Below are 17,726 nucleotides of genomic sequence, written 5' to 3' on the forward strand. Positions count from 1 at the left end.
TTTTTGCCTAGGGCGGCAAAAAAGCCAGAGCCGGCCCTGATTGGGGCAGGCTTGGGGAGATAGGGGGAGGGTGCATTGGGGCAGGCCCGGGGAGATGCACTGGGATGGGAGGGAGGTGAACTGGGGCAGGCCCAGCGAGGTGCACGGGGGGAGGCTCGGGGAGGTGCACTGGGACGGGGACGCCAGAGGAGGTGCACTGGGATGGGCCCGGGGAGGAGATCAGAGGGGAGGTGCACTGGGGCAGGCCCCGGGGAGGTGCATGAGGGCAGGGGCAGGTGCGCTGGAATGTGGGGAGGTGCAGTGGGAGGGGGCAGGTGCAGTGGGGTCGCCCGAGGAGGTGCACTGGGACGGGCCCGACGAGGAGATCAGAGGGGAGGTGCACTGGGACGGGCCCGACGAGGAGATCAGAGCGGAGGTGCACTGGGACGGAGGGACGCGCACTGGGGACGCCCGGGAAGGCACACTGGGATGCGGGCAGGTGCAGTAGGACGGGGGAGGTGCAGTAGGGGAGGCTCGAGGAGGAGATCAGAGGGGAGGTGCGCTGGGCAGGGGGAGGTGCACTGGGACGGGCCCGGGGAGGAGATGACAGGGGAGGTGCACTGGGACGGAGGGACGCGCACTGGGGACGCCCGGGAAGGCGCCCTGGGACGCGGGCAGGTGCGCTGAGTGCCGGCGGGGCTGCGCGGGGCAGTGACCGGCCCGCGGGCTGTGGTCTCTTGCAGACGGTGCGGGTCCAGGGCAATGACATCTCGCACCGGCTGCGGCTGTCCGGCGTGCGGCGGCAGGACGAGGGCGTGTACGAGTGCCGGGTGTCGGACTACAGCGACGACGAGACCCAGGAGCACAAAGCCCAGGCGCTGCTGCGGGTCCTGTCGCGCTTCTCCCCGCCCGACATGCAGGCGGCCGAGGCGGTCTCGCACATCCAGAGCAGCGGGCCGCGCAGGTACAGCCCGGCCAGCAGGGCCACCGCCGAGCCCGGCCTGGAGAAGCGCCTGCTGCCGCCCCAGGGAGTCGGGGCCGCGGCCGCCGCCTCATCCGCCGCCTCCACCACCGCGGCGTCCTCCTCGGCCTCGCCCCCTCCCGGCAAGGCCGCCATCCTCCGCCAGCAGCACGGATCAGGTAGGTGCCCTGCGGGCTCGGGGAGCGCGGTGGGAGCGCAGCGACACCTAGCGGGGCGCGGGGGGAAGCGCAAGGAGCCGAGCCGGGCTCCGTTTTCTACAGGGAGAAATAAAGGGCCATAAAACTGGCCCTGCCATAAAGTGAGCCCCGGGGCGTTAGTAGTATTGGGAGGCTCTTAGGACTCTGCCCCTTTCCCCCCCGCTTATGATTGCGTGGCACACAGTCAAAATCCTCTAAGCAAAAGGGATTTGGGAGCTAAGAGAACAGGCCTCTAGTGGGGAGCCCTAGTCGAATGGGTTGGAAATGGGGGGTTTGGAGGATCAGGGTTGGTTTGTTTGTTTGTGGAGTACATTGGTTTCTTTTCCACCTGGCATCAGCAAATTATATCTGCTAGTAAAGGGGAAAATTGCATTACTGGCCCCCGGTATTGCAGATTCTTTTGGCCTAGTCATTGTAGCTACCAGAGAGAGTTTCCTGGCCTCTACTATGGGTATTTGTTTTCAATTGCACCTGTAATAAACATTTACCTTTTACTTCAATGGATGTTCCAGTTGTCTTTAAAGGCTTATCATGGATTTATCTTTTCATAGATAAAAGTAGACATAAGTTGTATTGAAAGTAATGGATTAAAATAGGGGTTGCAATTGTGTATTAATTAAAGGATAGACAATTTTAAATCATAATAAAACCTTTACATGTGGGAGTGGTGGAATGGACCAAGTGGCTCTAAAGCACTTCAGAGTCTCTGTCATGACAACATTATAAATAGTTTTAAATTATTATCTTTATTGAAATATAGTAGTGCAGACCAGCTGGAGAAAGAAATGTAATTAAGGTAGTAAAAACTAAGGGTCCAATTCTGCAAATAGTTAAGTATCTGAGTAAATTTATTTATATATTTAAGTGCTGAAAGAATCAAGTTTTAAGACTCAATCCTGCACTATTTTAAAGTCAATGAGAATTTTGTGGGGAACTCCACTGGGAGTAAGCTAGAAGCCAGAGCTTTTTATGTAGGTATAAACTACACCGTGTTACATTTTCAAAGTCATTTTCTACATCTGTGCTTTTTGTTTTGTTTTGGTTTTGAGTAGTAACAACATTCATAAAGTAAAATGTTACAATTTTTCTATAATAGTCTCAATGCTACAAGTTGACCTGTGTGGGCAAGCCATTGATCCCACATAGACCTGTATGCAGAATTCGGACAGAAGAAAGCTAAATGTCAACCGCTGTGCAAAGAATTCTACATTTTAGCTTTTAACATTCAAAGTCATTATATTACAATTTCTTTTTAACAAAACTTGCAAATGCAAACAACTAAGCAAACACTCGGAAGCCTTTCTAAGCTAATTTCTTTCTTTCTTTCAGCAGAGTAATTATTACTATATTATGGCCCAATCCTGCTCCCATTGAGGTCAGTTGTAAAATTCCATTTACTTTAGTGGTAGCAGGATCTGGCCTTTTTTGTTCTGCATTGTGAAGATTGTCAAGATATTGAGCATTATTCTGGCTGTGTTTGGTTCATGTGTTGCCCACTACCTTTTACATAATGTAGAGCAAGTAATCATGCCTGTATATATGGAAGATGGCATATGGATAGGTGAGCATGCTCAGAAAAAGAATTGAGGTCACCTCACAGGAGAGTGCTCTTGGAGCGAGACTCATCTTTAAATGGAAATATACACCTTTATTTATTCCCATTTACACTCTTGCATCAAACATTTACAGGCTTTGGATCAGATAATTGAAACCAACCAGGTCAGTTATTACTATCCAGGAACTGTATGTAGCTCACTGATGAACTGTCTTCTGTGATTTTTACCTACCTCTGTTCTTTGTACAATCAGACGTCATCCTGTGAAATCTGGGTTTTGTTTTGTATCATATGAAAGAGTATTGTGTACTGTTTTGTTGACTAGTCACTTGGGCTAGTGAGGATGGCATGTCATCTGTCTCATAGTGACTTTTCAAGACAAATGAAAAAGTTCTGTCTTAAACCTTTCTGTGTGCACTATTGGTTGTAGACACTCCCAGGGCTGACAGTGACACCAGGGAATTAAAATAGAACAATAGAATCCCCGTGAGACATTCTTTTCCACTAAACATGTAGATTGTCATTTTAGCAGCCAGAATTGGCTTTGCATGTTATTTTCACATCTTTCCCTTTCCCCTGTTGATCTAAGTTTACCAGATATGTGGAGGATTAAAAAGTCTTGTGATGCCAGTGTTTCATTACTAACACATGGAAGGGTCTTGCTATATAAAAGAGGTCTCATTTAGGATATGTACTGTTATGCAACCTGCCCATCTAAGTCAACACTTGCATAGTGCATATGCCCTGATAAAACAGTCTGATCAAATTGTAATTGGCACAGTGCCACCTTAACAGATGTGCATGAGTGTGTGCAGCCAAGAGAGCATGTCAGCTGTGTCTGTTAGGGCAAGATCTGCTGCCTAGATTATCTAAATTGCTGTCTAGCCTGCTTTTTACATGCCTGTTGTTAGGGGATGTGTCACTGCTACATCATTCCTAGACTGGACTCATTTCCAAAAATAAAACACAACTGTTGCAGCCAGATATGGAGATACTGGGCTCATTTAAATCAAGTAAAAGATGGTGGAATGCAGAAAAACGTCTTGTAGTCCTGTCAGGGAGAGTCAGAGATTTGCTGTTGTGACATCCTCTTTGCACAGGCTAGCGTCAATGAACACTGCCACACAATGGCATACAAACTGGTTACCTTTCAGGAAGAAAGTTGAGGAGGTTCTGTAGAGCTTGGGTAGTTGTTAGTTGTCATAGTGCTTATTTAATAAAGTGTGCAGGAGCCATTACTTGTGTCTACCTGCAGAGAATACATTGTGTTTTATGTTCTGTGCTTGTGGCTTGTGAAGATAAAGTGCATTTCCTCCACTTGACTCAGGAGTCACCAAATGACAAAATTTTACTTTGGTCTGTTACAGTTTCCATAGTTTTGCATAGGTTGGATCAGCCTAGAATTATTCTGATAATAAAATGTCGGTAAGGGAAGGAGATCCACGATACCACTCAAGGGATTAGTAACATGAAGACTTGGACCTCCAAGTTGCTCTTTCTAATGCATTCCAGATTGATAGTGACTGAAAGTTATTGCCATTTGATGCCTATTTGGTGGCCTTTGTGAAACAAATTGGTGGTTGCTGTCCAGATTGTAGTGAACTGGGGTCCGCATCCTAAAAACCACAGTTGCAGCTGATGCCATCTTTGCTGTAGAGAGAGACAGATTTGAATGGAGCGGTCCCTCCTGCTCCGAACTAAGGCACAGGGGCAAGGTGCTTTGGGAGAAGGTGGCATTACCAGTACTAGTGTTTTGTGGAAAAATATAAAAGTTTGCACTCTAGGGCCCTTACTTGGACATGTGCTTGCACAAACACTAACCTCTCTTAAAATGTTTTTAAAGAAACAGTCAGCATCACACTGCAAGGTTTCTAATAATTCATATTTTAATGGCTGGTTTTTAGCAGATATTTTGACTGAGGTAATTAGGCGTTTTTCATAAATAAATAAATAAATAAATAATGGCTTCTCTTTCTTCGTCTTGCTCTCAGAAAAGAAGCCTTATTTTGAGTTGACCCACTCGTGGCAGTTTCTTGTTTAGCTCCTCACTGAATAGAGCTGACGATCAGAGGTGACTGAGCCCACAAGACACTAAATCCTGTGCTGGCTTACAGAGGCTCAGGAGAGTCAATAGCTGTGGAAATACAGGGCATCTGTAGCACCAGTGGGAAAAGCATCTGACAACTCATGTTGCTGGGCTCTAACTCCCCATGCACGCTGCAGGTATGTAGGAGCTTTCCACAAGGGAAACTAGAAGAGGAAAGTGAGGATGCCTCCCACAAAGAAGGGCTATTCCATATGCAGAAGCACAAATGCTCTGGGTACCATTGGTGGTTGGTGTAGGAGCTGAGCAGCAGTAACTGGAGATCTATTTGCCTGCATTCCTGCCTGAGTTAAATTCCAAAATGAAGAGCTAAAACCAAAGTTAGCAAGAGGGGATGTAAAGTTTTACACTGTGCATGTGCCACTTCATTACTACACAGCTCTAGATCTGAAGCTGGTGAGTGATGCAATAGGCAACGCATCCAGAAGGGGTGTGCATATCTTTTTGTTTGGGAAGCCTTCTCAGTGTACCCATACTACCTTCTGCTCCAAATACACACTTGCCTTTCTGGCTCTTAAGTCTGTTCGGCATTCAGAGTGCTCTGGGATATCTTGTTAGCATAGTAGTAATCCCAATTTATTGGAAAATGCAGGATTGGCACCCTCAGTGGGTAAAACAGCAAGTGAGGACATGGCATAACATGGTAGAAACATCAACAGGCAGTAGAGGAAGTTTACAGACCATCAAGAAAGGTGTGAACTGAATAAAAGGAAACTGCACAGGGAAGGAAGGGAGCAAATCCCACTAAATATGAACTCAATAAGACATCTGTTAAAAGTGGTAATATAGGTCACTGCCTTGCAAACCCTATTGCCTGAGTGGATCCATGGGCTTTAATGCAACTACTCATCTAAGTAAGAGTTCCCATTACTGGTCCCGTGTTAATAACCTGTAAAGCAATAATTAATTATCAGTATATGCTGCTTAAATAAAATGTTATTGACCTAACATACTGAATGGATTTTGATGGAAAGTAGTCCATTTACCGTAAATAATACAGTACCTATTGTAGAAAATATTTTAAAACAAGAAAAACATGTGTGTTCTCTGTTGGCTCTTTGGGAATATTGCCCTTTATTAAAGGAAATGCAAAGTGTGACAGTTGAGTGGCAGAAGTCAATCTTTCCACTGTAGCATTAACTATTTGTCTCGCATATCTATTCCATTTAGCAAAATTACACACATCATCTTATGTTGTTCTGGGTTTTGTAAAACACATTATTTATATAGTGCCATCAATGTATGTCTAGTTATTTGCACTTTAAAAATATGCACACCATCATTAGTAGAATGTTTGTAATGCCATAAGCCCAAAAATATTTTGTAGTTATAAAAGACCTAATCCTACTCCTAATATATTATGTGAGATTTTGCCATTGAATAAAAGCAGAAATGGTCCCAAGCACAGGGTATATAGTTACCATCAGTTTTTAAGAAGAGCTCCTGTTTGTTTCAATGGGCTGTTCAGTGTAAAAGTTGATGACATGATATGGGCTACTGTATGCTGTTTAACTTGGGACTCCTCCTGTTCCCAGTACAAAAATAGTTTTCCCAATAGTTTCAGTGTAGTGGGATAGGGCTCCCTGTGCACTATACTCCAACAGTTGTAATTATAGGGTAAATTGCTGCCCTCAGATGTGCTTGCAGGACTCTTGTTGACTTCAGTGAGAGTCCCACTCATGCATTCAAGGACAAAAATGTGGTCCTTTTTATCTTCTAATTGATTTTAAAGTGGATTAAATGTGGCTGTTATAGACATTTTCTAAAGGATACGTAGTTCCATTTGACAGCCCCAGATCTAAATGGGAAATCCATAATATGGGACCTGTAGCGGGGTGCTGGAACAATGTTTAGAATGGGGGTGCTGATGATGGAAACCATGTATTTGGTATTACTACTTCAAGCAAGAGGGGTGTGGCAGCACCCCGACCTTCCCTAGTTCCAGCATCACTGGCATGTAGTTAAAAATAGCATGTAGTGCAAACTTCTGATCAGCTTTGTAAATATAGAAGAGAACAAATCCAATGTTATTGTAAAACTGTTGCATAATACGTCAAATATTAGCTGGTCAAATAGAAGATTATCTGTAATATTTAAACTAGTATATAAAACAACAGAGCTGTGATCTAATGAGATTTAGAGAGATTATTGCTTGCCTGCCATAAAGGTGGATTATCTAAAGTATTTAAATCAATCTGGAAATTGTTACTTAGGCTGTAAGTAAGGCAAGCAATACTACTAAGATTATCTTTGATAATAGTCATATTGTAATACTTGGGGTTGTTTGTATGGGCCCCAAAATGCAAAGAAGACCAAAATTCAACTCAATTTAAAAAATAAAAGTTAAATTAGAACTGTAAAATAAAATCAGGCTGCTCAAGTATAACAACATACAGAGTATTCATGTTTTCAGAAGTGCATCTGTGTTTGACTTTATTGTACTGAAGTAGCATTTAGTGGCTCTATGTGTATCAGGGCCCCATTATTCTAGGGATTCTACATTTGCCTATCAAAATGTACAGTACAAGAAAGTCCCTGCCCCTTGTCTAAATAGACAAGGCAGACAAAGGGTGGACGGGAGAAAAGATCAAGTGATTTGCCCAAGCTGTGGCATAGCTAGAAAATGAACCCATGACTCCTGAATTTCAGTTCACTGCCTTAACAAGATAAACCTTACTCTCTGATTAAGTGTCAGGCACATATAATCTACATATTTATCTCCTGAAAGACAAGTTGGCTGTATTGTCTGCACAACAGTAGTGTAAAGAATGTCCAAAAGAGGCTGCCCCTATGCTATGTAACAAATTATGGAGTGGGTGGGTCCTTCATTTTGCATGTTTCAGTGTTACAAGGGAGTAATCACCAAAAAATGTGTCCCATAATTTATGGATTGCCCCAAATATGTGCCTATGTACTGGCTTTGGGGCAGATTTTAGACGAACCTGTGCTTTGAACGTAGATTACAAATAGGTGCTTCAGAATTCCCTTTTATTTGCTTGATCTCTAGTCACAAATTTCTGAAGCAGAAGCCTTGAAATAAAATAAACAAAGATAAGAATGGGGAACAAAAAGCTATTCTTCATTATGCTTGAAATGCTCGGAAGTACACTGCAAAACTCAAGCCTGAATGCAGAGATGGATTGTTCGTAGTAGGGAAGCAAATGAGTGCAAAAAAAAAAAAAAAAGCCTTTTCTGGCCGATGCTAAAGAAATCCCTGTTTGTGCCTAATCTGTTGGAGCATATATTCTGAGATAATATGGCCAATGAAAGAGCCTAATTCTGTAGTCCTTGTGCATGCAAAACTCCCAGTTCCATTGGAGGGAAGTGCATATATGTAGACAGGCCTTGAGCTGGGATGGGCTATGGAGCCACAAAGTTTGGATCAGAGAATCCACTGAGGTGAGGAAGACGACCTGAGAGGATATTAGGGCCTGCTATGGGGACTGGGAAGCAGAAGGCGTGTTGTCAGAGCAGGGAAGCTAGAGTGCTCTAAGCACTTAGACTTGTTGTGGTAGCGCTTTGTTGTGGTTTGTTAGAAGCCCTTTGTTCAGATTGGATTTGGGTTCGGTTTGAGACTGGAATTGGGGACAAAAACTACAGCTTGGGTCTAAAGCTCTCCTGAATTTAGTCAGACTCAGGCTGGTCTGATGCATGTCAGTCAAAAGAGTTTCTAGTGGAGCTAATTTACCTTTATGCATCAGTTTTTCATACAGTAACTTGGAAAGGCAAAACCTTGTAACTTCTTATATGGCTCAGTTTCCCCACTCTCCCAGCTCTCCAATGTCTGCACCTGATGCTTTCAGTGAGATCACCCCTCACATTCTAAAAGGCTGACTATTGCCATTGCACAATGTAAATGAAATCTTGGTCATATCACTTTTTTCACATACATTAAGTACAATACCAAGACACATTGGGCATAAATGAAATCAGGTTAAGCTCCTAAATGTCACTGGGTAATAAAAGTGCAAAAGGAGTTTCTCATTAAATACACATCACTAATGTTTTAAAAGCTAGGCATATTGAGGATTCTCTTGGTTTCCAGTAGGGACACATGAGGTCAAGTGCTTTTTTGTAATATGATATTGATTAGTTCATAGACTGGACAAAAGTAAGAACTCTGTTGCAATGTCTTCAGCACAAATGAGTTATGTCAGGCTAATTATTGTGAAAAATATGATTTATTTGATTAGCTCTCACATGCAGTGCAAAAGTATACTAGCCTATGCCAGACTAGAACAAAGAAATCTAGGCATTATTTATTTATATATTTTAAAATATGTGTAAATTGTAATGAAGAAAAATAATGGAAACTGGGCTGCGGTTTCTTTTTAAATGTTTGGAGAGCCTTATCTATTGTGGACTACATTTTCAAAGAGCTTTCTTAATTGTATTTGCATCAACAATACTTGCCCATATATCCATTTATGAGTGAAAAATGGTCATTTGCAAGTGGAAAACTATGTGCCTAAATGTATGTCTGTGTACCCAAGCATATAAGTTGCATGGTTTCTGTGCATGCAAACAAGTACACTTTGCAAATTTTGAAGGTACATTTCCAGTGGTTGTTTTGCAAAATCAGTCTCTATGTGTAGTACTTGTTCACAATCAGTACTTCTTGCAAGAGAAGCTGGTAATAGATAGTCGAGGACTCCAGTATATTGATACAGAGTTAATGATGTATTAATTTTTTGGGGGGTGAATTGTATTGTAATATTTAATATTGTATTCCCCTAATCTTTAAAGTAGTACACTTAAACTGCTTTATAACACCAGCATTGGGAGCCAAGAATGTAATAAGCAAACCTAGTTATAAAGAGGATTATTATAGTGGGGTTTGTAGTTGAAAAGCGAAAGCATGACAGCATCTGCTAGAAAATGAGTCTGATAATAGTCCTATAAAGACAGTAGTTTGTCTTTACTTTCCAGAGTCTGACAGGACTGTGTTAGTAATAAGATGGCTTCATTATAGGTTTTAATTTAGATCTGCTAAAGCAGTGAGTATCGTGACAGGTTCACAATTGCTGTTTACTATGTGTTAAAATTAGATAATGGCAAAGCAATTCCATGTGTCAATAATAAAATGGGGGTGTCAGCAAAATAGTATTATTTGTCACAACAGCAGTTAACAACCAAGTATTTTGTATTGCTAGGCTATCATCAGTTGGGAGGCAATTGTGTTAGCAGGAAAGTAGAGCAGTTTGGCAGAACAGGAACTGTGTTCTGTGGAGAAGCTGGTGTGTTTGCATTACAGATCGTATTGTGACACAGTCGGAGAAAAGAAATTTAGTTATGATGTCAAGTGGTTACAATAACTTGCTGAGGCCTGCTCATATATTTGCATAGATTAGTGGTACGAAACAGAATGTTCTTTTATGTGCTAATGACAGGTGTTAACCTCAAGACTAGTCTAACCAGGATTAACAATTAATTTGATGCTATCTTATGTCTATCATGTTAGTCAATTGTAAAACATACTCTAGCTTAGTTTAACTAAAATACATTTTACTAGCCTTGTAGATATAAAAAAGCAGTGTGCTTCCAAGTGCTTCTAATCTGAATCCTAATGTTTTGGGGTTTTGTTTTTTTTTACTTTTTTCCATTTTATATAAAAAGACGGCATTCGCTGTTATCCCTCTGTCCACACTTTTTCCCTAGCAAGTGTTTTGTTGGCTGTTTCTATAAAGATTATATGTCATAGCTCTCAATGGAAAGTGTTACAGCTACTTTCTTTTAATCCAGAAGAGGATGGTGGCTGTCCTTTTTGTCAGAGTGAGCACCCTACATAGATTCACCAGTGGAAAGTGTGTGTGCATGCGCACATGTGCACACACAAACATTTATGAATGTTTGTATGTATAGACAGAGGAAGAGTGATATTGGGCTAGATGGACCTTTGGTCTGACCCAGTATGGCCGTTCTTATGTTCTAAATGCTAATTAACAACATATAGGGACTTCTCCTGTGAAGTCAAAGCTACTTCACTGACAAGTGTTGGACCTATGAATGGTAAAACCTTGTTTGCTACCTAAGGCCCCACTCCTGTGAACACTTAATACAGGGCATAGTGTTTACTACTAGCTTACTACAGTGAAGATAAATTGCCATCTTTTGCAGTTTTGTTGTAAGCCATGCAATAGTTGGTGTTTCTCTTGAAGTCCAGCTCCTGGAATCATCTGAATACATAAATATCCCAGCTTTCACTTTAAAAATAGTTTCTAGTTGTCATGGTTGCAGAGGAAAGTTTGAAAATGTGGCCCAAGTGCACTCTAAAAATCAGAAGGCAAGTAAAAAACCCCAAATTTACTGTTTATACAAAATCTCATTTTTAAGTCAATCTCTTAATTTGGGTGCTGGCTCATTATTTTTGGATGTTTGGAGTTGGCGCATAGCAACGTGACTATTCACAGAAGGAAGCACTAAGCCTAATAGTAAAGTGTTTGCAGACTGGGTCCTAATTTATTAACATTTTAACACCTACTAATGTGGTAAGTTATTCTCTTATTATATCTTTTAAAGCTTATTAGTTGAAGATCAATCTTTCACTAATCTCACTAGTCTTTCCTTTTAAAAAGAATAGCCTATTTTATCCCACATTATCAAAGCTTCAGGAAAAAATTAATGACACTTATTGTTGTTATGTTAGCGTCCTAGTCATACTGCTATAGGAAATTCTATAACTGGCGCACATCCACAGCAATATATTCTTATCTGATTTTTGGTGTCTTGGTTCCACATCATGGAGACTTTGCTCACGGACACCAGAACAGAAATCTATTATATTAATTTACCATGGAGAAGAACCTGACTGCAGATCCCAGAAGAGGAACTGTATTAGTTTATTTAAATTCAGACTGGTATAATAGTATTCTGGCTGTATAAGCTAGAAAGGACAAATTACCATAGTTTATGTGTAGAGAGACATTTCCCTGCTGGGCTTTGTGGATGCAGAGCTCAGACCTGATTCAACGGTTTCCATAATCAAATGCTGGTATTTATGAGAGGCAAAATTAGACTTTCCTTTAGACTGCTCTGTGTGGCAATTCCTATCCTAAGTGGTGCAACTGGCAAGTGGTTGTTTGGGAATAAGAGCACACTGATTCCTTTCAACATGCTCTTCTGATCCTCCTTGAGACTTTCCCTGGGAGCTCAGCTCTACCAAGTTTACTAACACATGATTTGTATATATCCATCCTACCATGGAAGAACAGAGATGCTCTCTTGATTTCCTGCTCTCTTTCTTATGTGCATTCCAGCAAATTTACCAAGTGTATTAGTGTAACTTGCCTCTATTAAATATAACCATTAACAAACAGTAATCAAACAATAGAAACAGTGTGCTACATAGGAACATAGCAGTTGTCCTACTAGATGTCCAAAATCAGATGATCCAGCGGAAACTGTAAAAATCTCCTAAAAGGATGATTGATGGGCCTCTGTACCATATATATGTTTGGAAGGAATTGTCAGTCCTAATGTTTTGGGAATACAGTATTGTATTTGGCCCTAATAAATTTCAGTTGTAATGAGCTCTACTGTAATCAGAGATCCATCCACTTTTGATAATTGTGGTGGTTTACGGAAGATACATTGTACTTTATTTCTCCATCAGTTCCTTGATCTGTCCATGTAGCCCCACAGGCGTGCAAACAAATTTGCTGCCAGCAAAGTATTGTAATGCTTTAGAAAATAAACATTGAAGGAGGAGCCTAACATTGCTTCATGGCACAAGCTCACAGATTTCCCCCATTGTCTCTCTCCTCTCCTCCCTGCATAATCTGTTTATAGACTTCTAATGCATCCATAACAGTAGTATTTAGTTCATAGTGATGCCCCATATTTAAGGCTGCAAGTCTGTCACAGAGATCATGGATTCCATGATTTTCCCTGATCTCCGTGACTTCTGCAGCGGCTGTTGTTTAGGTGTGTGGGAAGGGGCTCAGGGGATTGGCGGGGGGCACTTACCTGGAGTTGGGGGTCCCCCTGCAGCTCCTAGGTGGCGGATGGGCTGGGGGGGGTCTCCGTGCCGTGTGCTGCCGGCGCCCACAGGCCCCGCCCCCACAGCTCCCATTGGCTGCAGTTCCCGGCCAATGGGAGCTACGGCAGCCGGCGCTTGTGGCAGGAGCAGCAGAGGAGCCCCTGCCTTTGCCACCTAGGAGCTGCAGAGACACAGAGCTGGGTAGGGAGCCCCACCAACCCTCCCTCCCCCAACACCAGTGGGGGTCCCAGGGCCCACGCTGCAGCCCGGCCCTCCCCATCCCCAGTACCAGTGGGTCTCCCAGGTCACCTCAACCCTCTCTCGCAGCACCTACAGCGCTCCTGGACCGCCACCACCCCTTCCCCGGGCCCCGCCGCCCAATTTTTAGTCATGGTGGGTATTTTTAGTAAAAGTCATGGACTGGTTACCGGCCCTGAATTTTTGTTTACGGCCCGTGACCTGTCCACGACTTTTACTAAAAGTTAGGGCTGTCAAGCAATTTAAAAAAATTAAGCATGATTAATCGCACTGGTAAACAATAATAGAGTACCATTTATTTAAATATTTTTGGATGTTTTCTACATTTTCAAATATATCTATTTCAATTACAACACAGAATACAAAGTGTACAGTGCTCACTTTATTTTTTATTACAAATATTTGAACTGGAAAAAACAAAACAAATAGTATTTTTCAATGTACCTAATACAAGTACTGTAGTGCAATCTCTTTATCATGAAAGTTGAACTTACAAATGTAGAACTATGTACAAAGAAAACCTGCATTCAAAAATAAAACAATGTAAAACTTTAGAGCCTACAAGTTAATCAGTCCTACTTCTTGTTCAGCCAATTGCTCAGACAAACAAGTTTGTTTACATTTGCAGAAGATAATGCTGCCCACTTCTTGTTTACAATGTCACCTGAAAGTGAGAACAGGCGTTTGCATGGCACTCTTGTAGCTAGTGTTGCAAGATATTTACATGCCAGATGCACTAAATATTCATATGTTCCTTCATGCTTCAACCACCATTACAGGGGACATGCGTCTGTGCTGATGACGGGTTCTGCTTGATAACCATCCAAAGCAGTGTAGTCCGATGCATGTTCATTTTCATCATCATGAGTCAGATGCCACCAGCAGAGGTTGATTTTCTTTTTTGATGGTTTGGGTTCTGTAGTTTCCTCATCAGAGTGTTGCTCTTTTAAGACTTCTGAAAGCATGTTGCCCACCTCATTCCTCTCAGATTTTGGAAGGCACTTCAGATTCTTAAACCTTGGGTCGAGTGCTGTAGCTATCTTTAGAAATTTCACATTGGTATTTTCTTTTCATTTTGTCAAATTTGCAGTGAAAGTGCTCTTAAAACAATCCTTTAAATGATCTTAAAAAGTCATCATCTGAGACGGCTATAACATGAAATATATGGCAGAATGCGGGTAAAACTGAGCAGGAGACATACAATTCTCCCGCAAGGAGTTCAGTCACAAATTTAATTAATGCATTTTTTTTTTTTTAAAACAAGCATCATCAGCATGGAAGCATGTTCTCTGGAACGATGGCCGAAGCATGTGAGGCATATGAATCTTTAACTCATCTGGCACATCAATACCTTGTGATGCCAGCTACAACAGTGCCATGCGAATGCCTCTTCTCACTTTCAGGTGACATTGTCATTAAGAAGTGGGCAGCATTATCTCCCATAAATGTAAACAAACTTATTTTTCGTAGCGATTGGCTGAACAAGAAGTAGGACTGAGTGGACTTGTAGGCTCTAAAGTTTTTGTTTTGTTTTTGAGTGCAGTTATGTAACAAAAAAACCCTACATTTGTAAGTTGCACTTTCATGGTAAAGAGATTGCACTATAGTACTTGTATAAGGTGAATTGAAAAATTCTATTTCTTTTGTTTATCATTTTTACAGTACGAATATTTGTAATCAAAAATCATATAAAGTGAGCACTGTACACTTTGTATTCTGTGTTGTAATTTGAAATATATTTGAAAAGGTAGAAAAGCATCCAAAATATTTAATAAATTTCAGGTGGTATTCTATTGTTTAACAGTGTGATTAATCGTGATAAATTTTTTTGAGTTAATCGCATGAGTTAACTGCAATTAATCGACAGCCTTACTAAAAATAGCTGTGACTAAAACGTAGCCTTATCCTTTTTTCATATAAAAGCAGAGCATCCATTAAGACACCAACATCTTCCACCTGCTGAAGGAGCAAACAAAATAAAAAGGCAACTGCTTCACAGATCTACTTTTTTTTTCACAAAAATATGATTTTTTTCACCAGTGTTGAGCATATACCTTGTGCAGCCCTATACACAATCTCTGCAAAACCCTCTGTATCCTCTCTAATCAACCTCACCCCCCATGTTTTTCCCTAACCCAGCACCATAGTACTGTGATGGGTGAACCTCAAAATGCTTTTTCAGATAAATACTGAATAGTCCAGATGCTATTTCAAGCCTTATCTGAACTGTCAGAATCTTTGGGTTTGGGCAATTGTGCTGGAAATATCACTAGAATAATTTTTCTTAGGCTATTTTTGTACATTTTGTATTTTTCCACTATAACTAGAGGATGGACATGATTAATAAGTACAATAAGGCTATGCTGAGATGCAAATAGATTTGGAGTAAGTTGAGGGGTGGAACTGGGTGTGATTGAAGAGACTTGAGATGATGATGCAAGATCTTCCAGGTCTGTTGGCAAATAAAACGAACTTCCATTTCTTTGAGGAGTTTGATGTATAAATGTGTGGTCAGGTGGGAGGGACGTGGGGGGATGGACTTTTTACTCTTTCAGGAACCCACAAAAACAGGAAATAAGAATATCTTTCACCCAGACATATAAGAGGGTCTGTCGGTGACCTGGGAAACCACAGCAATAGGTAGAAGAAGGGAGAGAGATGGACCACCACTTGCATCCTCTTTCACAGCTGTATAGGAATGTAAATCCAGTCTGATGTGAAGTACCTTTCTCAAGACAACATAGTCATGGAAGGAGATTTAAAAATCTAAGTCATAAGCAGAAGTGTGCAGCGGGTGGAAAACTCATTACCATCACTTCTTCATGCTTCATCCCATGTGGCTCGATATGGATTCATCCCATTCAGTGATTTAAGAACATGTGGGAGGACAGCATTCTATCAGCCAAATCTAGGCCCCGATTCTGCTTCTGGCTGCGCAGTGGCGTTTATCTAAGATGTGCAGGGTCCAACTGTGCAGAGCCAGTTGGAAGTCAGGACTTTAAACCAGTGGAGTGCAGAGAGTTTAGTAGCCTTGCATGAATGAACCTTCATGTTACCAAAGGTGGGGAATAATTTTGTGACAACGGAGCACCTGCTTTTAACTAGTGGTGTACTAGGGTTTCGCTCGAAGTTTGCATTAAGTTAGTGAGTGATGTAGATAAATCTCTCTGCACCACACTGAAAATGTTGTGCTTGTCAAGCAGTAGTAAAGCTGGGATACCAGTTGTGGGGCTTGAACCAGCTGGGATACCAGCTGTGGGGCCTCATAGTTCTTCCAGTATAGTGGTCTTTGAATCAGTCGTCTTGTTTTTGTTATCGCTGTTGGTGGGGGACTTGTTTCTACCCTGTTGCTGCTTTCATTCTGTTGGTCCTCTGTATTTCTGTCATGCCAGCTCATGGCTGAAGCTCGTTATAAATCCTCTTGGTCTTGGCCCTGTCTGGGCATGCCAGCTGTCCGCTGCTACTCTGCAGTTGTCTCGGGTTTGATCTCCACTGCTGTACTGAGGCTGTAGCTACCTCATATGATGCATATCCCACTGTTATCTTTTGCCATTGCCTTGTGTGGCTCTTTCATGGTTGGACCCAGCCCTGCTTATCTGTGTGTAATGGCCTCAGATCCTTGGCTCTTTCGTTGTAACAGGCTGCTGGTTAGCTTGGCATTCTCTTAACAGCGGTTGTTCCTCTGCTGGGCTGCCCCTCACAGGAAGCCCAATCTTGGTCTTCTGATCCACCAGTCCCTGTGCTAGGCAACTATCTAGTCCCTGGGACAATGCATTGTGATGGTCCAATATTGCCAGGTAACGACCCTTTCTGATCTGTTTTGCTTTTACCATTGGTCTCTTTGCTGCCTTTACTGCCCATTCTGCCTTCCCATTGCTTTGTGGGTACCCAGGGGAAGACATCTTGTGCTGAATCATTTGAATCCTGCTGCAGTGTACTGTGGCCTATTTGAGCATAGCATGTCAGGAATGCCAGATGTTGCAAAATGCATTTTCAGTTGCCTGATCACAGTTCTCCAGATAGTCCAACACACAAAAATTGGAGTGACCTACTGTGACCTTGTAGTTCCTTTCATTAAAAGTGAACAGGTGTCTTCTGACCTTTTCCCAGCATCGGGCTGAGATTTCATTCAATTGTAGAGCCTCCTCCAGTTGTCGATCGCTATGCTTTTTTTGCACACCTTGCTCTGCTTCCAGGTGCTCTCTCAAATGGGCATTTGTGTTTGGCCAGTAGAAACTCTGCTTGGCTCATCTCAGGTATACCTCCGTACCCAAGTGCGAAGTGTGTCTTCGTCTCACAACGTCAACTCTTAATTTTGCTGGGATTACTGCTTAGTACTGCTCTTTGAAATTTCACATTTCTGTTTTGCAGGAAATTTTGACATTTTGAAATTTGTTTTCTTTCCAAATTGGAATATTTTCAAAATTTCCAGCAAAACAGAAGTTCTGAAGAAGAAAAAATGTTTTGAAAGCTTGTTTTAAAATGAAATTTATTTTTTTAAACTATTTCATTTAAATAAAATAATTTTTGATATTTTTTATTTTTACATTTATTTCATGACACATCAGTAGTTGTAGTACGTAATATGTCAGGTTTCACATGTACATTTGCTATATTATGCTTTCTCTTTAAACCCCAAGTAATTAAATCGATTTTTAAAACATCAAACTTTT

The 17,726-nt window shown here is 41.7% G+C and overlaps 1 protein-coding gene across 1 annotated transcript in view; it reads left to right on the forward strand.

Annotated features, from left to right (window-relative positions):
- VSTM2B (V-set and transmembrane domain containing 2B) overlaps window positions 1-17,726 on the forward strand; it is a 34,223-nt gene that overhangs the window by 6,529 nt on the left and 9,968 nt on the right. Inside the window, exon 5 of the mRNA XM_024199724.3 lies at window positions 723-1,119. Coding sequence (XP_024055492.1) covers window positions 723-1,119 — 397 coding nt within the window. The remainder of the gene's footprint in view (window positions 1-722; window positions 1,120-17,726) is intronic.

The sequence above is a fragment of the Terrapene carolina genome, unplaced genomic scaffold, assembly GCF_002925995.2.
Source record: "Terrapene carolina triunguis isolate 2854851 unplaced genomic scaffold, T_m_triunguis-2.0 Scaffold130, whole genome shotgun sequence".
Lineage (NCBI taxonomy): Eukaryota > Metazoa > Chordata > Testudines > Emydidae > Terrapene > Terrapene triunguis.